Here is a 25,074-nt window from a genome sequence, read left to right on the forward strand (position 1 = left end):
ACCCTGTTTCTACTAAAAATACAAAAATTAGCTGGGCATGGTGGTAGGTGCCTGTAATCCCAGCTACTTGGGAGGCTGAGGCAGAATTGCTTGAACCCGGGAGGCAGAGGTTGCACTGATCTGAGATCGCGCCATTGCATTCCAGCCTGGGTCACAAAAGCAAGACTTCAATCGATCCGCAGAAGAATGTGTTGAACTTGAAGCAAAGCCAATAATCCAAACGAGCTAACTTAACTACTCCCATTTCTGGTCTTCTGACCTCAATTAGCAGACCAGAAGGATAAATATAACAGAAGAAATGAAGGGTGGCAGGAGGGAATGCAAGATGGCATAAGAAAGAAAGAAAAAATGAAGAGAGAAGGAATGGAGAAAGGAATATGAAAGAAGGAAGAGAGGGAGGGAAAAGGACAATAACAGGTGGTAGCAATTTCAGCAAATTCCTGAAATAATGGACAAATCTCTACATTAAAAAATGGCAAGATGCTTCTTTTTTCCCCAACTTGTACCCCATATTCTACAAAACTTCTAGTTAGCTATTTAAAGGAAAATGAAAGTTAAAACCCGATTGTCAGAGACAATATTTAAAAATGATAATTCAGCTTATTATTTTAAATCTAGAGTTTTTCTAATATTTTTGCAATGATTCTTTATAAAATGGTTATATTGGCCGGGCGCGGTGGCTCACGCCTGTAATCCCAGAACTTTGGGAGGCCGAGGAGGGTAGATCACAAGGTCAGGAGATCGAGACCATCCTGGCTAACACGGTGAAACTCCATCTCTACTAACTATACAACAAATTAGCCAGGCGTAGTGGCGGGCGCCTGTACTCCCAGCTACTCAGGAGAGTGAGGCAGGAGGGCTGAGCTTGCAGTGAGCTGAGATTGTGCCACTGCACTCCAGCCTGGACCACAGAGCGAGACTCTGTCTCAAAAGAAAAAAAAAAGTTATATTTTTATCTCTACATTTGGAGTTAAGACATTAATTCTCAGAGAAACTAGAAAGAGGTTATAGACCTGAAAACAGAAATAATTGGACTTCTGGTAGTAGACTGTGATTAGATATTATTTAAGTATTAACTCCATCTAAAAAGTCCTGCATGTGATTTCAGGGAGGAGGGTGTGTTACTAATAAGAGATTCAGAGTGTGCCAGAAAATCAATGAAGTAAATAATTATATAAAATTGTTTTTTAAATTATGTTTAATTTCTAGGGGAACAATAAATAAAACTCAAAACTAGAATAGAAAAAGAAATGTATCTTATTTTTCTAATACAGAGTGACTAAGAGTGCAAATTTTTTAGAAGAGAGGAAGAAAATGTTTGCTATGCTCGGTTTATTTCAGTTTTTTAGTAAAAACCTAAATGCATTTGTTAAAATCACAGTCCCTTTGACATAGCAGATATTATCTAATTACACATTTTTTCATATAAATATAAACTAGATTTAGCTAAGTTTACATTATGAATTATTAGTAAAAATTAGAGAAATTTACATATATTGAGAGGACAAGTAAACAACACCTAAGAACAACTTAAAATAAAAACACTTACCAACTATTTCATGATCAGTGTGGTTTAGATATTTTTTACATATATATGGCAAGGTGGACTCACAATCCCGACTCCTCCAGGCACTTGGCATAAATGAGCTAAATGTTCCACAGTGATTTTCAACAAATGGCTCAAAATTTACATCTGAAAATACAAAGAGTGTGTTTAATATTAGAAGCAAAAGCAGCTAGTTTAATATATATTGAAATGTAGTTTCAGCATCAAGGGGATAGCCTTTTTGCTTGTCATGTATAGTAAATCCTGTAAAGATGTTATATCCTATAAGATGTTATCCATGATTTTGCAGTTACAGTCCAGGCATGTCAATTAAATGATTTCCCAAAGATTCCAAAAGACCCAATTTTACTATCTTAAAGTAGAGAGATACTTTGCAATTTGTAGGTATTTTTTAAAGCAGCAGACTGGAATCTTGGCTTGTACCCAAATTCTCTTGCAACTTTGGCTAAAAAGCTTATCTTCCTGGACTCTATTTTCTTGTTTGGAAAAGCTTGCCTTAAAAGAATTCAGTCAGTTAAAAAATGTTTACAAACTACTCTCAGAAAAGCATGTCCTATGTGCATGGGAAACGCTGCGGTGTAAGGCTGCAGGATGATGCCACGTGACAAAGGCAAAGAAAACACTGCGGGTACCTGGGCTCCAATTTAGGTAGTTGAGCGGTGTTCCATCAGACCACTGCCAGCCAGCGTGTTCATCCAGCTGATTGAGACCGATCCACACCTCCACTGCCTTACTGCTCATGTGCTCTGAAATGAAAATTATGAAGCTTCAAAAAAAAAAAAAAAATCCAGTGTCACACATCTTTCTTGTTCTCCTATTCCTGGATCATGGAGTCAGAAATTAATCCCAGTCAATGATAGGAAAGGTGCAGAGAATGCACGTGGTGCTTCTGAGTGATAAAGCAGGCTCCCACCATCTTGAGAAACAGGGCAGGCTCACTGACAGCTGTTTTTCAACTGTGAATGCTTCATGCGAGTACCCAGAAATGTTGCCTTTCACGGTTGTCAATCTAGACAAGGGTGCATGGTTGCACATTTGAGGCCATCTTACTTGAGTGAGCTCATGAACTTAAAGGTTTTATAGGGTGGAGGAGGAGGTGTGCAGGGTCACTCCCAGAAAGTGAACAGAGGCACATCTTCAAAGGTAAAAAAGTGTGCTGGAGTAGATCAAGGAGGGGTGTACAGTGTGAGAGCCACTAGGAGTTGTCTGCTCAACAGGAGGGACCAGAGTGTCTCGGGGCATCCCTAGCAGGTTGGGACCTAAGGCTGTGTGCAGTGCAAACTAGAGGCTGCTTCCACAGCTTGAGGTGGAGGAAGATTTTATGGCAGGCTGGCTCTGTGGCCCCTCCTCTTAACCAGTCCACTACAACTCTAGGTTTAAGGCAATACTATGTTTGTTAAAGACACTATGAATAAAAACATGCATTGACGTGCAGAAAAACATAGTTATCAAGATTATAGAATTATGGGAATTTTTCTTCAGTTTTTCTTTCTGTGCACCTAAATTTTAAACATTCTTCCAGAACAAATAGGTACTATTTGTGCAGTAAAAATGAGGGTCGGGGGGACCAAAACCCAGTATCAGAAACGTAATGAAAGTGGCAATTTTGTGACGCTTTGAAATGTTGCCATTTACTCTTTTAATCTACAAAGGAGAGCATTGTTCGCTTACAATTCACCTGCTTCAGAGCGCAATGTATTTTTAGTCAGATGCAGGGGTCCTGCCTGAGATTAAGACCCTGACGGATAAGAGTTATAAACAGGGTGACCGTATGCCCCCGTTTTCCTGGAAAGCTCATGGTTCATGCTGGTAGTTCCAGAATAATTATTAATCACAGTCCCTTTTACTATCAAAAGAGTCTCAGTTTGGATGATAGACTGTATGATTACCCAGGTTGTGAAGGTCATTGTAGTCATATAACAAGGCTGCAGCATCCTCAGCGACTAGACATTTCAATACAATTGTGAAAAACTCAAAGAGCCTAACCCATTTAGGAAAAGAGAAAAAGGTGCTTTATAATTTTGAGATCCCCAGAAATCAATAAACAGAAACAGCATCCTATACGTGGGTTTCACCCTTCCAAGTTTCCATGGCATTCACATGGAATCTCTTTCTAATGTCCATTTGATTATTCCTTTCAATAGCACCATTTGATTAAATCATTTAGCAGGTCTTATGATGATAAGAAGTGAAATGGATTGACAAGGCAGGGAGTAATTTTCACATTTCACATCCAGGCAAGTGCCAAGTGATATTTTAAAATCTAGTTAAAATATTAAAACGTGAATTATTCTTATCTTAGAATTATTTTGAATACCCATTGTGCAATTGTTTCAATAATGCAGATAAAAAATCATTGTGCAATTTATAATCGATGTCTGAAGGCACAAAAAACCATCTATTTATCTTTATGACTAAGCTGGCCCACAATACTGAAATAAGAAACTAGAATTTAAATTCCTTTGGATATTTCTTGGCATTCATGACAGCTTAGATAATTCCTTGTACCATAGTACATGTTCACCAGAATTAGCAAGAAACATTAGATTATTTTCATCATTAAAAAATACCTTGGTTGGAATGAACAAGTTTCTGTCTTTATGAACAGACTTCTGTTTTTCCAAACAATTCCCAAAGACTAAATATAGAACTGAGGTAGTTAAAGCAAAGTCCCTGACATGTCTTATTTTTTTAAATTGTTATTCAAATTTGATGAATAACTCCAGACCTTCTCATGACAGATCCTGGCAGTTAAGATAGATAATTGTAATTCATAAATGGCATGTAAACTTTTATATGAAAACCATTTCAGGCTTATAATGATTTTGAAAATTGATGTTTTCCTGCACTATGACTTACTCAAATCAAATTCAATAATAATTTCTGACTTTTGCACAGCTGTGGGGAAAGGGTAGGCACACATTGCTCATTCATTTCTTACAATCCTTCTGGAAGATATTAATGACTTACAAAAGCTTTAAAGTGTGCTTACTTTTCCATCCAGTGAACACACTTCTGCAAACTTATAAAAAATAATTGGGGAGGTATGCACAAAGCTATGTGCAGGGATGGTTTACAATATCAACAAATAAATAAATAAAAAACAAATGGTTTCATCAATATATCTCTAGTAAAAGGAGATTCGATCAATGTATTACCACTAACCTATACTACTATGTAACCATTAAAAATTATTATGTAGATCTATATTTATAGATACAGGCAAATGTTCATTATATGCAGGTAAATAAAATAACCAGATTACCAAACTGTGTACATAGTTGTTGCTAAATGGTTAACACACACTGAGTGTTTGTTATGTGTGCCAGGCACTTTTCTATGATTTCACCTGTATTAAAATATGTAATCCACACAAGGAATTTGCATTATTATTATTTCCACTTGGTAGAGGGGGAAATTGAGGCACAGAGCGGTTAAATCACTTGCTTGAGTAACCCTGCTACTCAAGTGGTAGAGGCAGGATTCAAACCCAGGTGGCTCCCTGCTCTTCTAACCACTGTGCAATAGCTGCCATGTTTTTATTTATTTTTATTTTTTATTTATGTATTTATGTATTTTGATATGGAGTCTGGTTCTGCAGCCCGGGCTGGAGTGCAATGGCATGATCTTGGCTCACTGCATCCTCTACCTCCCAGGTTCAAGTGATTCTCCTGCCTCAGTCTCCTTAGTAGCTGGGACTACGGGTGTATGCCACCACATCCGGCAAATTTTTGTATTTTTAGTAGAGAGAGGGTTTCACCATGTTGGCCAGGCTGGTCTCGAACTCTTGGCCTCAACTGATTCACCCACCTTGGCCTCCCATAGTGCTGGGATTACAAGTGTGAGCCACTGCGCCTGGCTGCTGCCATGTTTTCATATAATACCATTTTTAATATAGACTATGTATGTACACATGCATTTATATGTTTTTGCAGAGAAAACAGTTATCTCTGGATTACAGAACTATGGGAACTTTTTCATTGGTTTTTCTTTCTATATATCTGAATTTTACAAATTATTCTAAAATAAACATGGACTACATATGCAATAATATTTGGAAAAAAGTGGCATCAAAAACTGTTAATGAAAGTGACTAATTTTGTGATATTTTCTAATGTTTCCACAAGTTTTTAAAGAGGTGTGCGTACACACATACAAATACATTTAATCTATAAAGGAAAAGTAAGAGGAGAGTGTAGGAAATGAGTGAAACACAAGTCTTAGTTTACTGGCACAATTCTTTTAACACATTATTGTCTATACTGTTAGTTAACATATATGTGCTTTTGCTTTTCCCACCAAAGTTTAAGATTTTGTTTTTGGGACCCACCAAAAGGCCTATGATGTACCTGCACATGGTGAATGATACGTAAGATTTCGTTTAATTAATAAAATGCTTAATGATTTATTAATGGAAATGGAATGGCTAAGATCTCTAGAAGAGCAAGAAATAGCCCTTAAATTTAGAAATCTTCCTGATTCACCTGTTAGAACTGCAACTCTCCTGAGTCCCTTGCTGTGGCCTCAAATTCTCTTCTCCAAGGGGGAGAAAATAAGAAAGACATCACTGGATGCCAAATGGAATCACTCAAGGTTCATGGAAACATTTTGGGTGAGAGTTTTGGGCCATATTAAGGAAAGAAAAATATTTTCTAAGAGCTTTTTTTTCAGAATATATTTTTGTATATGTGAAATCAGTTAACAACAGTCTTTTTATTGTATCAGTATCAATGTGCATCATCCACCTACTTACCCCTTACGAAATTTTCTTCAGTTTCATCTGTAATACTTAACAGAGCACCTCCTTGCATCTGGCATGAAGAATGTGCCTCGCTCCAAGAGAGAGATGAAAGCAGGTTGAACTGGTAACAAATGTGTGAATTGAGGTCCTTCTCCCAAATAGTATCACAGCTTACTTCTGCAGAGGCTGGAAACAACGGCCGTTAAATCATCCAAGTCTTATTTTATCTATACAGCAACATATTTGTAACATAAATCTGAACGGAATTATTCCATCTTGCAATCTCTAAAACTTCAGTGCCTTATCTATTCTTGATTAGATCTTTATGATAAAATCTGCATTGCTATCCCATTGTTAAGATACGGTTAAACTCTTTCATGATTTACCTAAGGAAATATAAGAAATCACCTATGAAGAAGCTATAATCCTTTCCAGAGTAATAATAGGAACCAGTTTTAAGAGAAGGAAATGGAAGCGAAGTATTTGTGAAAATAAGATCTGAGTTCTTTTGTTATTTAGAACTTTACATTGAATTAATTTTCGTATAAGGAGTAAGGAAAGGATCCAGTTTCAGCTTTCTACTTATGGCTAGCCAATTTTCCCAGCACCATTTATTAAATAGGGAATCCTTTCCCCATTTCTTGTTTCTCTCAGGTTTGTCAAAGATCAGATGGCTGTAGATGTGTGGTATTATTTCTGAGGACTCTGTTCTGTTCCATTGGTCTATATCTCTGTTTTGGTACCAGTACCATGCTGTTTTGGTTACTGTAGCCTTGTAGTATAGTTTGAAGTCAGGTAGCGTGATGCCTCCAGCTTTGTTCTTTTGACTTAGGGTTGTCTTGGAGATGCGGGCTCTTTTTGGTTCCATATGAACTTTAAAGCAGTTTTTTCCAATTCTGTGAAGAAACTCATTGGTAGCTTGATGGGGATGGCACTGAATCTATAAATTACCTTGGGCAGTATGGCCATTTTCACGATATTGATTCTTCCTATCCATGAGCATGGTATGTTCTTCCATTTGTTTGTGTCCTCTTTTATTTCACTGAGCAGTGGTTTGTAGTTCTCCTTGAAGAGGTCCTTTACATCCCTTGTAAGTTGGATTCCTAGGTATTTTATTCTCTTTGAAGCAATTGTGAATGGAAGTTCATTCCTGATTTGGCTCTCTGTTTGTCTGTTACTGGTGTATAAGAATGCTTGTGATTTTTGCACATTAATTTTGTATCCTGAGACTTTGCTGAAGTTGCTTATCAGCTTAAGGAGATTTTGGGCTGAGACAATGGGGTTTTCTAAAGACACATGCACACGTATGTTTATTGCAGCACTATTCACAATAGCAAAGACTTGGAATCAACCCAAATGTCCATCAGTGACAGATTGGATTAAGAAAATGTGGCACATATACACCATGGAATACTATGCAGCCATCAAAAAGGATGAGTTTGTGTCCTTTGTAGGGACATGGATGCAGCTGGAAACCATCATTCTTAGCAAACTATCACAAGAACAGAAAACCAAACACCGCATGTTCTCACTCATAGGTGGGAACTGAACAATGAGATCACTTGGACTCAGGAAGGGGAACATCACACACCGGGGCCTATCATGGGGAGGGGGGAGGGGGGAGGGATTTCATTGGGAGTTATACCTGATGTAAATGACGAGCTGATGGGTGCAGCACACCAACATGGCACAAGTATACATATGTAACAAAACTGCACGTTATGCACATGTACCCTACAACTTAAAGTATAATAATAATAAATAAATTAAAAAAAAAAAGAACTTTACATTGAAAACTTGTGTCTTTAAAAGTTCATTTTAGTGGATACAAATGTTATTTCAAAGGCATTTCTTCCCAAATACAAAATGCTAAAACAAAAGGATAGAGTAGGAATATAAGTCAATAGTAAACACAAGTTTTCAAATAAACATCAAGCACCGGAACACTGACATATAGTTTAAGAAAATTCTTTCAGCCAAGACGAATAGAAGCAAGATCCACTTGTAAGACACTGGCCGAAGACTGCATAGTATGCTCAAAAGTAAATTAAATAAAGTATGAAATGTGGAGCTGAAGTCCGAAGTGTTTTGAAATAACAGAAAATTAAGACTGAGTTTGGGTGCTTTTGCTAACATTTTAAATCAAACTCCAAGGTGAAAAAAGTAGCCACAATAATGACCGGAAATCAAACTCAAACAGAAAATATCAGAATGCAGAGAATGTGAGCCATACTGCAGCATGACTGAAAATGACTGACAGATAACCAGCTGAAATCTAGGACAGCCTTTCCCAAAGTGTGATCCCCAAAGTAAGACAACTTTAAGAGGCTCCCCAAGAAAATCTGAGACACAATGCATGCATAGGGTTCTCTGGGAAATTCACAACAAATATTAGCATATTCAAGGCTCTGAGAAGTTTTGGAGGAAACAAACATGCTTAATTTTAATTCAGTGCACTTCAAACTTATTTGACAATAAAATCTGTTTTGTTTGTCTTTTTCTCCCTCATAACACTTAGATGGTCCCCTTGGGATATGTGGAAAGTTTATTTTCATGTCTGGTTGCAACACACATTCCAGAGGTTTTAAATCACATATAAATCTAAGGCTGTCTATAGAGTTTCCTGACTGATACATGTGTTTATAGAAGGATCCAAGATTAAAGGAAGGCAGAAGACAAGGCTATCACCAAGTAACACTCAAGGGAAGGAAAAAAAAGAAAGGAAAAAGAGAAGGGAAATTTTCAGTAACCATTTTGCCCTGGTGGCTGAAATTTCCCAATTGAGATGGAATCCTTGATTGTTTTCAGTTAAAATGCTAGGCCTTCCCTGAGATGGACAATATGCTACTACGTGTTATGAGACACTAGTTCAGCCATACTCACCCACCATGACAGCTGAGACCATGATGGGGGAGCGGGGGTGTGTTCATAGTTTTGGCGTGCATAAGAATCATTTAGGACAGTCACAGTGGCTCATGCCTGTAATTCTAGCACTTTGGGAGGCTGAAGTGGGAGGATCACTTGAAGTCAGGAGTTCGAGACCCGCCAGGTCAACAAAGCGAGACCCTATTGCTACAAAAAGAGAAAGAAAGAGGCTGGGTGTGGTGGCTCATGTCTGTAATCCCAGCCCTTTGGGAAGCTGAGCCCAGGAGTTCAAGACCAGCCTGGGCAACATGGTGAAAATTTTTTGAGTGCTGACATGACACCACTTGATCTTGTGTGATGGGTTTTGGTCAATACTTTGTTTCATGCACAAAATTATTTTAAATATTGTATAAAATTACCTTCAGGCTATGGGTATAATGTATATATGAAACATAAATGAATTCTGTCTTTACACTTGGCTCCTGTGCCCAAGAAATCTTATTATGTATATGCAAATATCCTAAAATCAGAAATCCAAAACACTTTTGGGCCCAAGAATTTTGGATAAGGGATACTCAGCCTGTATAAGAATTTGTACTTCTGTACAGGCAGACACAGGTCTTTTCTCTGCTTCTCTAGGTGGACTGCACGTCACTCCATGGATCTCATTTGTAAGTTGTAAGTAACAAATGGAATGAAAATGTTGTCGTAGACACTGTGATGTGCTGCTCTTTAAGGATTGCTTTGGCAGAAGAGTCTCTTTGCCCATTGTCACTCTCCCTTCCCAAGGGCAGTTGACAGACCATGACTGGTCAATGCAGTGATATACTTAGCCCCCGTCTCCCAACAAGGGGCAACTCTGAAGGGTCACCCCAGCTTGAGAACTCTGAATAGAGTTGGTCTAGGGGCCGTCAGGCCTGCATCAGAGCCTCCTCTGTGCAATCCTGCTCTCTTCCCTTCCTTTCCACATGAACTGATCCTGAAGGGGCTCCCCAAGAACATCCCACATGTTAACCTTTGGCTTAAAGACTGCTCCCCGGGAACCCACCACGTTCCACAGGCTCCCACCTTGACCTGGGCATTTGCACTTACATATAGTCTCTCCTTCCAAGCCACAGAAAACGCAGGATCAAAGGCTGGCGTTTCAGGTATGTTTATTATTCTGGAAAAATTCTAATCTAAGGGCTAGAATCCTATTGTTATATTCTTTACATCTTTGATTGTCTTTATATCATCTCTTCTATTGTTAAATTATGAGCTCCAGGGAAGCAATCGTGTCATATATAACTGAGTCTCCTAGTACATGATGAGAGATTACCAAAATCTTTTTCATGGTGTTATATAAATAGGTGATTTCCCCCTCCTAAACTACATCTCTTTTTTAATGAACTGAAGTGCATACGTAGAATGATTTGGGACGTGTTTCATCCTCTTTTAATTTCCCACTTAGTCTCTCATCCACTCAATCTAGCCATTAATGTATATCTTGTTTAAGGCCATCAATGACCCCTGTGTTGCCAAATTCAGCAACTGTTAGTTTGAGACTTTATCAAACAAGGCCCTTCATCAGCACTTGGCAGGCTGAGTTCCCTCTCCATGCTGATTTACTCTCTTTGCCTGACTTCCCATGCCAGGCTACCCTTAAACCTCCCTGGCTGCCCCCTTTCAGTCTCCCTTGCTGATTTATTCTTCTCTACTCAAATTAAATGTTGGAGGCCTCCAGACTTGGCCCTGAGCCCCCTTCCTTTCTATTCTACACATTCTTTCTGCACATGGCTATCTAACCTGTTCTCATGGGTCCATTTCCTATAACTTCCAAATACATAGAGATCATTACATCTACCTACCTAGTCCACATCTCCACATAACTGACTCACATATAACATGTGCCAACCTGAATAGTATTTAATTTTCTTTTCCAACTGTATATCTCCATAAACTTAGCTATGCATGTCAGAAACATGGAGTCTGAATTAATGTCTCACTTTTTCTCCTAGCCTCCAAGTTCTCAGGAGTGAGAAATCCTACTCCTGGTTAAAAACCTATATGTGATTCTTGAGGCCTGACCATAGGCAGTTACAAAGGCTTTACCTGGCAGGCCTCATGGGGGAAAGCTGCCCCTACTCCAGACTTGGTGCTGAGCTGGCACACTGCAGTTTCTAAAGAGAGTCATAGTTAAGGTTCAGGCCCCTCAGGCCCATCGTGCTCTGTGTTATTTGCATTTCTGGCACAGGTGCCTTCCGCTCCTACGTCTCTTTGTGTGTGAGGCCTTGGGCCAAGGTCCTCTTCAGGTGCCTCTGCCGAGGCTGGTATGGAGCGGGAAGGAGAGGAATCTTGAAGACACTTTTTCCCCACTCTGACTCAGTGCTCAGTACTTTCCGACTCCTAGCTCTTCCCCTCACCTTACCCCAACCCAGAATCTACACAACTGAAAAGCCTTTGTTGTTGTTGTTGTTGAGGGGTCTCTCAACGGTGAGCTGAGCTGAACTCCACGTCTGTGCGGATCCACTGACCCTGGATGGCGGTGCTGTTCCCTGGGGAAAAATGGAACAGGGGGAGGTGGCGAATTCTTCTTTTATTCTCTTCATTATACCATCGTAGTGAGTGATGAGCAGCCTAACACCTTCAGTTTTGGTTTGTTGCTTTAATTAGCTACTCCAACACATGACAGCTCAGCTGTCTCCAGCCCAGCTAAGCTCCTGACAACCAGGTCCTGTTCAGTTTATCTACAAGTTAGATCTTCAATACATCCACATTTCTCCAATCCCCTTGCTGCCACCTAACTGAAGCCACCACTATTCCTGGCCCAGACTATTGCTCTAGCCTTCTAACTGGTCTGCAGGATTTGCCTATTGCTCCCTTCCAAGCCATTCAGTATAATGGAACCAGAGTAATCCTTAAATATCTTTTTAAAAAAAAATCATCACTGCCCTGCTTAAAATCCTTTGATGGCTTTCTTTTGCACTTAGAATTAGGTAAGTCTTTACATTTATGACACTCTGAACTATCTAGCCTGTCCAGGAGTTGGGCTCTGTCTGCCCTTTCAGAGTATCTTGTTTCTCTCTCCTTCAATCACTGTACTCTTGCCATGTTGACTTCCTTAGATTTCAATAACCTCTTTCCCCCTTCAAAACCTTCAGCTATTTGGCCAGTGACATGCTGAGGGCTGGGGGTGGAGGAGCAGTCAGCCTGGACAGGTGGGCGTATTTGATCGATGACATTGGAAGTGTTAGAGCATGTGCATGGTGAATCAAAAGCATGCTGTCTTTTACTTGGTTTTATTATTATTTTTTAGTTCTATTTAAACCATATACCCCCTTTATTGCCTGCATGCTATGCTGACCACTCCCTCTCCCCTTCCTTTGTACATGGCTGCATCATGCATCTCTGTGTGAATATCTAATTCCCTCACTTTCCATTTTGACAACTTCTACTCATCTCTTGGGAAGTTCAAATACAACTTCCTCAGGAAAACCTTCCATGACTCCCAATTTTAACTTTGGTTTCTCACTTATAATACTGTATTTTCTTAAGGTAGAACCCATGACAAACTGTAATTATATATTAATTTGGGTATTATACTTGAATGTGAATGTCATCAGGGCAGGCACGATGACTTTCATATTTCACATTCACAGTTATAACCCCAGGAGCCAGAGAAGTCCCTGGCACATAGTAGGTGTTCAATACCTGTTTGTTAAATGGATAAATGAATCAATGGTCTGTGGAAATGGAGGTCAAGGTCAGGTCAGGCATGCATTGTTGTAGAAGACAAGAAGAGACAGCGCCCTGAAGAAGGCATAGACAATTCTTTTGCGAATTCTCTTTACTTAGAGAATGAGAGAGAGAGGTGTTTTCAGGAGGCAGAAATGGGAATGAAAGAATTGCATCATTTTTAAGATGTTATTTTAAGACTCACACAGGGCTAACTGCTAAGGAAAAGGGCCCAGCAAAGAAGCACCGGGGGTGTGCACTGGAATCACCTAGAAGTTTGTTAAAACACAGATTGCTGGGCTGCACTTCTAGAATTTCTGATATGATGGTCTAGGGTGTGACTGCTACTTGCATTTCTAGCCAGCTCCCAGGGAATTCCAACGCTGCTGGAACGGGGACCACACACTGAGAACCATTGAGATACAGGTTAGAGAAGGTTGGATGGGGTGCTCCAGAGTCCAGGTGGGGAGACTTGGCCTACATAGGAGGAGGAACATCATCCTCGTGCATAAAAGGAAGGAAATAAGGATGGGCACAGACGCAGGTAGGCTTAAAGACGAGGGAGCAGGAAGTTGCCAAACTGCCTGTCTGATGGATCTTTTTGCCATTATGAGGTAGGAATTGAGGTCACCTACTGAGAATCAGAAAGGAGACTGGAAGGTAGGGTTAGAAGTTAAAGGAGAATAGAGAGGTTGGCAGGGTCGTCGTGGGGTGTGAGAGCTGCATGATAGAAACACATAGCATTGCTGATTCATGTTGAGGGCTCAGGAGAGAGCAGCCATACCTTTATTGTATCAATCTGCTTGTTTTTCTTTCTTGCAGGGGGAGGGGGTGGGCCGGCGGTGACAGAGTCTTGCTCTGTCACCAGGCTGTAGTGCGGTGGCGTAACCTTGGCTCACTGCAACCTCCACCTCCTGGGTTCAAGCGATTCTTCTGCCTTAGCCTCCTAAGTAGCTGGGATTACAGGTGCCCACCACCACACTCAGCTAATTTTTATATTTTTAGTAGAGATGGGATTTCACCATGTTTGCCATGCTGGTCTCAAACTCCTGACCTCAAGTGATCTGCCCACCTCGGCCTCCCAAAGTGCTGGGATTACAGGTGTGAGTCACTGTGCCCAGCCTAAATCTGCTTTATTATAGAATTATATAAAAATAAGGTTCAAGGGCAACCATATCATTTCACAGGTTGGTATTGTAAAAACATCTCAAATTAACTAAGTGTGGTTCTGCAGCTGTGTAAGGCACACAACCAAGAAAGACCTAGAATGGCCCATAATTGCCACTAAACAAACCCAGAGAGATTCCTGTATGTCATCCTTATTGCTGAAGATGTTTTATTACATCCTTCACTGCTAGTATATTTGTGTATGTGTTTATGAATACTACATTTAAATTTTGCTCATTTACAATCAACTTTTTTTTTTTAAAAGGTAGCATCATTTTACACTGAGATATTTTTAAAAAACTCCCACATAAGAAGGATGAGATACAGTAGTACAGACCTTTACTTTATTCCCCTCACTCTTCTCTGTCCTATCCACTTGTTGACCCCATGGAAAGAGCCATTGGCTTGCTCAGGTTTCAATCTCTGACATGTCATTTTGAGTTATATTGGCTGCCGGGAGCCAAAAGTAACGAGAAAGGAAGAAAACTGGCACTGAACAAATAAACATGCTCTCTGCTGGTTGTGGTAAAGGTCAGGAGAGCTGGAATCTGGCAGGCTGTCAAGCAGAGGAAGCTTCTGAGCTGTAGGAGGCTGAACAAATAGATAGTCTGGGGAATGAAAAGCCCAGAGCATCACTGAACCCAGGCTTCCACTGGGAAACTATCATTGGCTATAAGCGACAGAGGATGGTGGCGGGGTTCTTTTCAGAACCTTAAGGAGAATGTTGTAGTTTTTTTTTTTTTTTTTTTTTTTAAGTCCCTAGTATTAGAGCCAAGTGAAGTATGTGTTAACTTTATTAGTATTGATTCATTTATTTGGTTTTAACAATGACCTGTATTGGGGATGAAAAAGGAAAGAGAAAACATGATGCAAACAAAATGACAATAATAAAAATAACATGACATCTGGTTCAGGAATCCAAGGAGTGTAGGGATTACATGCATACACACCTACATGCATACATTTAGATTCAGATAGAGAAGGCTGGTGATCTGACAGTTATAAAATAACGAAATGCTTTCATGCTGGTTGGTGAATAGCCACTGTTCTCTGCTTCTCTATTACACCACTGCTGCCCCAGCCTTCCCTGTACCCTACTCCTGCATTCCAGCAGCTAAGGGGTTAATATCAGCAGAGGGCCTCTGGAATTCCCAACCCCACACTAAGGTCTCCACTATTGATTGACCAATAGCCCATACCATATTGGCTGTTAAATGTATTGATATTATCCCTGTATATAGATGTATATTGCATATAATTATCTCCATATTATTAATTGCTTGATGATGAATTATCTGCACCAGGGTCACCTGGGGCACTTCTCAAAAATGCAGATGTTTGGGTTTTACATACTGCTCCCACTGCATCTCTGGAAGATGGGCCAGGATATGCATTTAAACTATCTCCCAGGTGATTCTAGGGCATTGTCTCAAATACAGCCTGCATTTTCTGGCATACAGCAAACCTGTCTGTCCTGTCTTCTCTCTAGATGCCAAGTTCCTTAAAGGGAAGATCTTAAGTCCTAAAACTCTTGGCATTCACCACTATGCCTAGCTTAGGGCTTGTTGACTGACAACAGAGAGGAGAAATCGTGGATTCAGAAGTGTATGCTGAAAAGATAAATTGGGTTTGATGCTGCTGCTGCTATTGTTGCTGCTGCTGCTGGCCACAATGGTTAGCCCTTGTGGGTGCTTACTGTGTGCCAGACATTATGAAAAGTGCCTTGAATGCTTCATCTAATTGAATTGCACAATAATCCTAATAGGTACTGCTATTATCTACATTTTATGGCTGAGGAAACTGAGACTCAGAAAGATGGAGAGAGCTTCCCAAAATTTCATTGTTGGGAAGAAGCAGGATTCCAATCTTGACCTGTCTGATTATTTCAAAGTTTATACTTTCTTATTTACTAAGCCATACTAGCTCTTGGATTAGAAAACAATTCTACAGATACTTTATAAATCAGATTATTTGGAGTTAATCTCTTCAATTTGCTTTTGCTTCAAATTTATTTGTTGCATTTTATGTATGCGGAGGGGAGGCAGGCATGGGAGATGAAGACTGTAAGAGCTGTACCCTCTGACTCACAGAAACCACGGGAAAGGAAATTGAATATAGAAAGTAGGAGGCATATATAAATATTCTCTAATACTTGAGAACAACTGGAAACTTTTCAGCTAAATAAAAATAAAATAAAATAATAAAGCACTAACGGAAAAAAAAGTTAGAACATTGCCACTGCCATTGACCTTTGAAAATCAAGATAAGAAAAGAAAAAAAAAAAAATGAGGTTATATCCAGAAGGTAAGTAGTAAGGAAAGGGAGTCAAGACAAGAATCCACTGTCAAGAAATAATGAGGGCAATTGCGATTTTAGAAAGATCATCAAGAGGCCAGCTGGTGCCTGGACTTGACAATGGACAAGACAAGCAGCCTGGATGTGGAGAAATTAAGGCAGCTCATAAGAGGTAGTGGATTGAAAGGCTAACTGGGTTTTATATGCAATCAGGTTTGTTTTGAAGTATCCAGCCAAGAAGCTGGGATCAATGAGATCGCAGAGTATTATAATTTAATTCGGGTTAAAACATCATTATGCACTGAGCTTAATGAAGAATGGCTAATTAACATCTCTTGAATGTATGGCAAAAAGAATATACATTAGAGTTGTCTTTTCAAGGCAAAAACAAAAACCCCATTCAAAATCTGAATTAATAGAATCAGGGTGCTTATTCAGACTTCAATATATCAATCCCAGTGCTTTTGTTTAGATACAGATAACTTTCTAATCCTCTTTGATTCATTCATGACATATAGAGAAGACAAAATTTATTCTTACTGGGATCAGGGCAAAATCCCCACTTTTCATCTCTTTCATAACGGCTTGTCGTGGCACACCACAATAAGTCATCTTCCCGACCTTCACGGGTACACTCATGATGCCACTGATGGTTATACTGGAAGGGAAACATACACGGCATCCCATGGGTGTTCCCTTTGATTGTGTGCAAATCTAGGAGAAAGAAATGTACAAAGTCAGACATGTATGATGTCAGCTTTACCTTTGGAAACTGCTATACATCAAAAGCATTTTTTATGGACTGAAACCCTCTTAGGGGCAGATACTCACTACAACAGAGTGAGCCCTCAGTTCCTCACTGTCTCCTGTCAGTAGAAGTGTGAGACCAAGAGCTGGGCTCAGAGGAAGTGCTGATACATGGTTTGCTTACGCATTTATCTACTTGTTTACTTACTATGGTGAGCTGCCACAGTAACATTCATACTTGTGGATGGATGAGAAGGAAACTTTAATGGAGATTTAACTTCATAATACCTTCCAGTCCCCAAATACATCAGCCATTAGCATCTAAGGCTCAATAGATTCATAGGCATTTATTAATTTACTCATTCAATAACTATTTATTGAGCATTTAGTGTACTCAGTACTGGGGATACAACAGTGAACAAACCAGCATAAGTTCCTTCATGTGGAACTTCTATTCTAGCAAGGAGAGAGAAAAAGAAAGCAAATATACAAGTAAACATACAGTATCATTGCAGGTAGTGAAAAGTGCCATGATGAAAAATAAATAGGACGAGAAGACAGAGTGGGGTGTGTGTGTGCGTGTGTGTGTGTATGTGTGTATGCATGAGACAGAGGGAGAGACAGAGAGAAAGAGAGAGAGGGAGAGACGGGATGGAGGAGCACAGGGCACTACTTTGGACAGGATGGGCAGTGAAAGGCCTCTCTGAATAGGAACTGGGTGACCCGAGAGTGCAGGTCTTTAGACAAGAGTTGATCCAGCAGAAGGAAGAGCAAGTAAAAAGAACCTGAGACAAGAACAGGTGTGGGAGAATGAAGAAGAGGAAGGAGGCCCTCTGGGAAGGGGAACCAGGGATGTACTGGAGTGCCAGCGCACATAGGGCTGTCTCCCTGCCATACTGTGGGCTTTGGCCTCTACTCTGAGGGTGGGGGCAAGTCTCTTGCGCATTTCAAATGGAAAAGTGACAGGTTCAGATTTCCATTTTTAAAGAATCATTGAGAGTGCAAGGGGGCAAACAGCCGACTTGGGGAGAGGGTGAAGCCAGACAGCTGACTGGGTGACTTCTACAATGATCTAGAGTGAGACGATCATGCAGACGTAGCCTGCTGGCTGCCTTCTCAGGGTTTTGCAATACTTGGTCATTCTTGGCCTTAATCAGGAATCAACAAAAACTTTTCACGACTCAACTGGGGTTGCCAGTGGTAGGTCCTGGGGCAAATGGACCAGCTGTGGAGAGCCTCACCTCTTTCCCACAACTGGCAGGGGTGACCTGAGCTCACGACATGTCACCAGTCACCAGCCTTAGCAGTTAAGGCTACTTAGGAACCGTAGGTATTTCAGGACATGCCCTTTTCTTTCAGTCCCCTTCCTTCTACTCAGAAGCATATGTTCTCTAGAATCTTCTCCTGCATGCACCATGAATGTGGGTATGTGGCTACAAAAGCTAACATAAAGCAAAATAGCAAGTTCCTCTTCAGGACTGTAGATTATTCAGAGTGCTGATTTGCAGCACTAGCTTTATTTTAGTGAGCCCTGAAAATGCCTGGTCCTTGGCTCTGTCTCTTTTTAATCATTTCTTCTTTAGGAGTTCCTTGCTCTGCTTCCCAGGACTGTACAGAATTCTTAGGAAGATATGCTCTTGTGAAAGCATAACTCTACAGAGCACCACAAGGGGAGGGACTCCGCTTGTCCTGTGGGCCTCTGTAAACCAGGTGCCTAGCCCAGTGCCTGATCAATATGGGGTGGATTTGTCAGCAGTGTTATATAAAAATGTGGGATGAATGGATGGATGGATGGATCGATAGATGGATGGTTGGATAGAGTGAGCTACCAAACAAACCCTGAGGGACAGGTTTGAGATTTTAGAATTTAACTATGTAACTTTCTTTATTTTTTTTTTTCTGTTTAGAAATGACAAAGATAACCATAGAAAATGAAATTCCCCTCTAAACCATGCTTCCCCACTGACCATGCTTGGCACACACCAAATAACCCCTGACAACAGTCTGTCATTTATCTTCAAGTGACTTGCAACATGATTATCACATGAATGCCAGCCAGCATCAGGAGGCATTGGAGGTGCCCTGGATACATACCTCCATAGGTGGGGATGCGTTTTTACAATAAGAGAAATGGAGGCAGGGAAGGAGAAGTTATTATATTTGTCATGACAAAAGTCTTCAAATATCTTTTCCTTCCACCTTCCTTTTCTCTCTCTCTCCTGTCTGCTTGTTCTTTCTCCTCCTTTCCATTGATTCCCAGAGTCAGTTGAATGTTTTTCCTCCCAATACCTTTAAATTCTGAGAAGTTCTGCTTCTTTAGTAGAATGTAGTATGTCCATTCTGAGACTCTCATAACCCTTTTACCATAAGCAAGGAAGCAACTAAAATGTATTTAACAGAAGTCCCCTGAGGGTCCAGGCTTTGTGTACTTCTTTCACATAATGCTTTACAAATCTTTACTTATAGGCAAACTTTAAAAAAATACTATTCCCTGAGTGCTTCTTTAAATTATTTTTACCTTTGTGTAGATATTCACAAATGTCTCCACCACCTGACACATAAGAAATCCACTTATGAAAATACTTCCGTGAGGCCACCACTGTGTTGTCATGCGCCACCTGGACGGAGTACTGCAGCGGGCCGGTAATCATCTTCCTGTTACAGCGCCACCGCAAGGAAATGAGGGTGGAGTCACATTCGTATAAGCTTAAGGGCTGCTCTGGGGCAGAGAAATTCAGGCCCAGGCAACCGCTGCCTCCTATGTTAAAGAGGCCATGGTTTGAAACCCATTTCCACAGCATGTGCTTGTTTGCTTGCTTGCAGTTCTCCAGGGTCAGTACCGATTTACCTGCTTGAATGCATTTCTTCAGACTCTCACTTTGGATAATAAATAGCCCTTTATCTGAAACAAAAATCAAAGACCTGGCATGAAATTTTCATATATAATTTACTAGCATCATGAGGATCTCAGTGTGCATATCTAAGTGCGATATGCCACAGTTGCCGGTCATTTCCCACAGATCTGGCGTTGTTGGGCAGGGTCCATCTGAAGGGCTTTATTTCCATAAAACAAAGGAGTTTCTTTGGAAGCATAAAAGGGCTTATGGAGCTAATGGGAGAGCTCTGATCTAAGACCTCATTGGCCATATAGGAACAAGGGTTACCTGTCAATCCACTCAGGTCTGTTACTGACAGAGAAGGTACGCTCACACAATTGGTTAGAGAGGGGGATTGGTAATAATACTCAGGGCTCCTGGGGAGGGACACTGGGGGCCCATGGATGGGACAACACTGTCTCAGACAAATGCCTGAATGTTAGGGACACAGCTGCTGAATCAAGAACCACTGAATGAAACTCTGTACCATCAAGTTCCTGTAGAAAACTGAAAGGCTATCAGTGAAATGCTGCTTTGTGATCTGATGCAGGATTCAATGCTGGTGAGAACACAGGGCTTCTCAGCAGTGCAGAGGTGGAGGCGGGGACCTCTTGCTATGGGGATAGACTCTTAGTAGGAGACGGCTTGCTGGGTGGGGCTGGCAGAAGCAGGTAGATGCCCAGGCCACTAGCTATGGCACCACACCTCGAAACACGAGAGGTGATGGACCACCATTACCGTGGCAGAAACCAGAGGCCACATGGACGGTTGGAGAAAGTAGGCATTTTGTGATATGCCCCTGAGCTCTCCTTCCTGGAGATGGAAGAAGGGATTTGGGTGAGTTTCCTATGGAAAAGCTGGTGGGACCCAGCCGGGGAATACATGTTAGCTGCCAGCCTGCTACCTGACTTAACCCAAGTTGCGGGCCTGGAAGGCACCTAGTACTCAACAGTTAGTATGAACTTGTTTTCTCTCAGGCTTTTTGAAGATGGAAACCAAGTCTCATTTCTTTGGTCTAAGCACGGAGTGTGTTGCGCACATGATGGAAATTCAGTCAGTGCTTGCTGTTGATGAAATACACCAGCTGCTGCTGCTTCGGCCTTTGGCTGCTGAAGTCACCTCGGTCATGTCTGGTCAGGCCCTGGCACTCTTTTCTTCTCCCAGTAGCTGGGTTCCCCTTTTCTATTTTACTTCCTGTCTATTTTTTCAAAACTCTGAAGGGACATGATAGGGTTCCCTCGAATGTCTGGGGTTTAGGGTGGGTCGTGTCATGGAGGGCAGAACAGGTATAGGCAGAGGCCTTGGAGAGGTTTGGGACAGTGCAGGACAGGTCTTCTCACAGATCCACGAGGGAACAATGCTTCATTCTGGTAAATGTTCTTTTGGTTTCTCCAAAGTTAATCAGCCTGAGGAGAACTGATTTACAGTTACCAAAATCACTTAAGATACTGTTTCAAAAAGATTGTCAATGTATTAATAAATGCTATACCTCATTTAATAATTGATGACCTTACTTATAGCCATAGATTTGAGGAGTTGAATTAGTTGTCATAGAATTGCTTTGATCACTGTACATCAGAGTAAAAGAGAGGGGGTGGGGTAGGGAAAATGAATGGTTTTAGGGAGATTTCATTTAGATCAGGAAATTTGTTTTCCTAATGAGGGCCTTGTCTGCATGGTTATTAGCAATAGTGATTCAAAATCAAATCCACCTCTCATCAGTGTGACATGGAGTCCGATAATTAACCTTCTGTCCAACTCTCCTTTTCACCTTTTCATGCCTGGGTAGAATGTTCACCTTAATTTTTGTTGTAACCTACTAATTACTTTCTAGTTAACCTAGAGTTCATTAATTTTTCATCAAAGGATAATTATTTTACTATAATGGTTTTGTAGTTCAGCTTCTACCTAATATATATGTTCAAATGTATTATAAGCTCTGCAACGTACTGACTGTGCCTCAGTTTATACACCTCAGATAGGTATATAGATGACCTGGCTAGTGGTTGAGAGCTCTGGAGTCACGTAGAACCATCATGGACCCGCTGTGTAACTTTGGGCAGATTGCTCCATCTCAGCGAGCCTCGTCTTTCCTCCTTGAACTGGGACTATGTATGGTACTCACCTCTTAGGGATGTTAAGGATATTCCATTGAATAACCCATGAAAAGCACACCACATACTACCATGAAAAGCCTTAGGAAATGGGAGCTATCATTATTACTTTATCCCTCTGACTTCCTGATTCTTGGTCTATAGATCCAGCTGCAGACCTGGTTGAACCTACAGAGTGCTAATCTCAGCATCCCTCAAAGGCTTCTTCTCTTACACTGTTAGCACAAAAGCTTATTTTTACTGCAGTTTCTGCAGCACACAGTGGGCGCAGACATTTTAGTTTTAAACAATGCTATCGCTTTTTTTTTAAACAATCGCTATCACCTTTTATGGAGGAAAAATACTCTCCAAACAACCAGATAACAAAATCTTTGTCTCATTTGTTGAAATATGTGTGCAGTGATGAATTAAGAGCCTTCATCTGTTGATTTTCTGCATTACCCACCAGTAAAGTCTACACTGTAGGTTTTTTAATAGGAAAGAGAAAAATACATGGTGTTGACAAGCAGTGTGTAGATGGGGGGAAACGGGTGGTCTGTGAATAAGTGGACATGAAAATTACAAACCTAACATTTGGGGTGAATAAATATTGTGTGGGGCGGGGGGTTTGAAAAAAGGCCTTGCTCTAGTAACCCAGGCTGGAGTGCAGTGGCACTGTCACCGCTCACTGAGGCCTTGGCCTCCCAGGCTCAACTGATCCTCCCAACTCAGCCTCCTGAGTAGCTGGGATTACAGGTGTGTACCACCATGCCTGGCTAATTTTTTGTTTCTTTGTTTTTGGTAGAGACGGGATCTCAATATATTGCCCAGGATGGTCTCCAAACTCCTGGGCTCAAGCAATCCTCCCACCTTGGCCTCCCAAAGTCCTGGGACTACAGGTGTGAGCCACCATGCCTGGCCAATAATGCTTTTAAACTTCCAAATTAATAAGTGTTAAGAGAAAAAGAGTGGCAGAAATTGGAACTTCTGTATCACACTAGCAATCATAAAATTACCTTTCCAAAGCAGAACATATTAGACACACCTAATCCATTGCTGCTTAATTTTGGGGTGCTACTTATATTTCCATGCCAGCTGCATTTAGGAAATAGCTTTAGAAAAGTTCTTCAGAATCTGCCATAGGCAAGTAGCTCTGGTTCACCAATAATAATCAACATGCTGCCTCCAAATATACTAAGTTAAAAAATGACTTGAGCCCATTTTTCCATTAAGTTATAATAGAATATGATCCTGGCACTGTTAATCTCCATAAATTCACTGAAGAGAAAACAATTACTTTCAAACAGATTATGAGGAGACTTAATATAGGTATCAATATTCTGATTGTTATTATATGCACATAATGTCTCTAACAAAACTATAATGTGAAAATAAGCCACCAATCCTTAGTGTGTATAGTTGCTGGATTTTTTAAAAGATGAAAATCAAATGTGGGAGGAATCAAGATTGATTATACATGTCAAGGACATCAGTTCTGCTTGAACACTGATTAAGTGATTAATGAAGTACTGCCAGAATTACTAAATCTCTTTGCAGGAAAATGTTATTATACTTCCCTTCATAATTATAAGTTTAGGAGGAGAAAAAGGATTGATTTATTAGAAGAAACTTATAAGCTAATTTCTATCCTTTTTTTTCTAAAATAAAATCCATGGAAGACAGTGGTTCTACTTTCTACTTCTGAGTTCCTTTAGGAGGAGATCATTTCAGATCCACTCTTTAGCCCCATAAGATAATGTGTACTCTTCTAAGGAGTGGGAGGAGAATGTTTCATTGATCAACTGTTAAACCAAAGTTTAGGGTGTTACCTTTATGACTGCATATGGAACATTCATTCCTTCAACTAGCTTTCATTGGATGCCAGCTACTTCATAGACACTGGGTAAGATGCTAGAGATAGGGAGAAATTATTTGCCTAAATATCTGTCCTTTGAAACTGTGTATATTTGTTCTGGAATCATGGGAATTTGGCTAGCTAATGAAAAGAAGGGAGTTCCATCAATTCCAAAGAAAACTTTATAATTGCATTCAAAATAAGCCCTTAATGGTGGGGCGTGATGGCTCATACCTGTAATCCCAGCACTTTGGGAGTCTAAAGCAGGGGAATCACTTGAGGTCTCTACTAAGAATACAAAAATTAGCTGGGCTTGGCGGTGCGTGCCTGTATTCCCAGCTACTCGGGAAGCTGAGGCACAAGAATCGCTTGAACCCAGGAGGTGGAGGCTGTAGTGAGCCAAGATCATGCCACTGCGCTCCAACCTGGGGGACAGAGTGAGATTGTGTCTCAAAACAAACAAACAAATAAACAACAACAACAAACTGATACAATAAGCTCTTAAAAACAAGTGATAACACTTATAAGTGGGAGGTGAACAATAAGAACACAGGGACACAGGGGGGAAAGAATATACACCGAGGCCTGTGGCAGGGGAAGGGAAAGCGTCAGGATAAAGAGCTAATGCATGTGGGCTTAATACGTAGATGTTGGGATGATAGATGCAGGAAACCACCATGGCACACATTTCCCTATGCAACAAACCTGCACATCCTGCACATGCATCCCGGAACTTAAAATAAAATAAAAAATGATTTTAAAAGATTTTAAAAACTAAGTGATAACAAATAAGAGAAAGAAAATAGGCCGGGTGCGGTGGCTCAAGCCTGTAATCCCAGCACTTTGGGAGGCCGAGACGGGCGAATCACGAGGTCAGGAGATCGAGACCATCCTGGCTAACACGGTGAAACCCCGTCTCTACTAAAAAATACAAAAAACTAGCCGGGCGTGGTGGCGGGCGCCTGTAGTCCCAGCTACTCGGGAGGCTGAGGCAGGAGAATGGCGTGAACCCGAGAGGAGGAGCTTGCAGTGAGCTGAGATCCGGCCACTGCACTCCAGCCTGGGTGACAGAGCAAGACTCCGTCTCAAAAAAAAAAAAAAAAAAAGAAAATAATCCAAAATTTAAGACACCGAACTGGCTCTTCAACTGATGT

The 25,074-nt window shown here is 40.7% G+C and overlaps 1 protein-coding gene across 9 annotated transcripts in view; it reads right to left on the reverse strand.

Moving 5' to 3' along the window:
• The window catches only part of PLA2R1 (phospholipase A2 receptor 1), a 127,655-nt gene that overhangs the window by 90,118 nt on the left and 12,463 nt on the right, over window positions 1-25,074 (reverse strand). For 6 of the 9 annotated variants that reach the window (XR_012421155.1, XM_074009267.1, XM_074009266.1 and 3 more), the window contains exons 2-6: window positions 19,615-19,998; window positions 16,890-17,063; window positions 6,321-6,494; window positions 2,200-2,313; window positions 1,550-1,693 (exon numbers count right to left, since the gene is read on the reverse strand). Coding sequence is in view for 8 of the 9 variants with exons in the window: in XM_074009267.1 (XP_073865368.1) it covers window positions 1,550-1,693; window positions 2,200-2,313; window positions 6,321-6,494; window positions 16,890-17,063; window positions 19,615-19,998 (990 nt within the window). In the remaining variant the exon portion in view is untranslated. The remainder of the gene's footprint in view (window positions 1-1,549; window positions 1,694-2,199; window positions 2,314-6,320; window positions 6,495-16,889; window positions 17,064-19,614; window positions 19,999-25,074) is intronic. The other 3 variants (XM_074009268.1, XM_074009269.1, XM_074009270.1) reach the window with 2 other exon arrangements.

Source organism: Macaca fascicularis, chromosome 12 (assembly GCF_037993035.2).
Source record: "Macaca fascicularis isolate 582-1 chromosome 12, T2T-MFA8v1.1".
Classification (NCBI taxonomy): domain Eukaryota; kingdom Metazoa; phylum Chordata; class Mammalia; order Primates; family Cercopithecidae; genus Macaca; species Macaca fascicularis.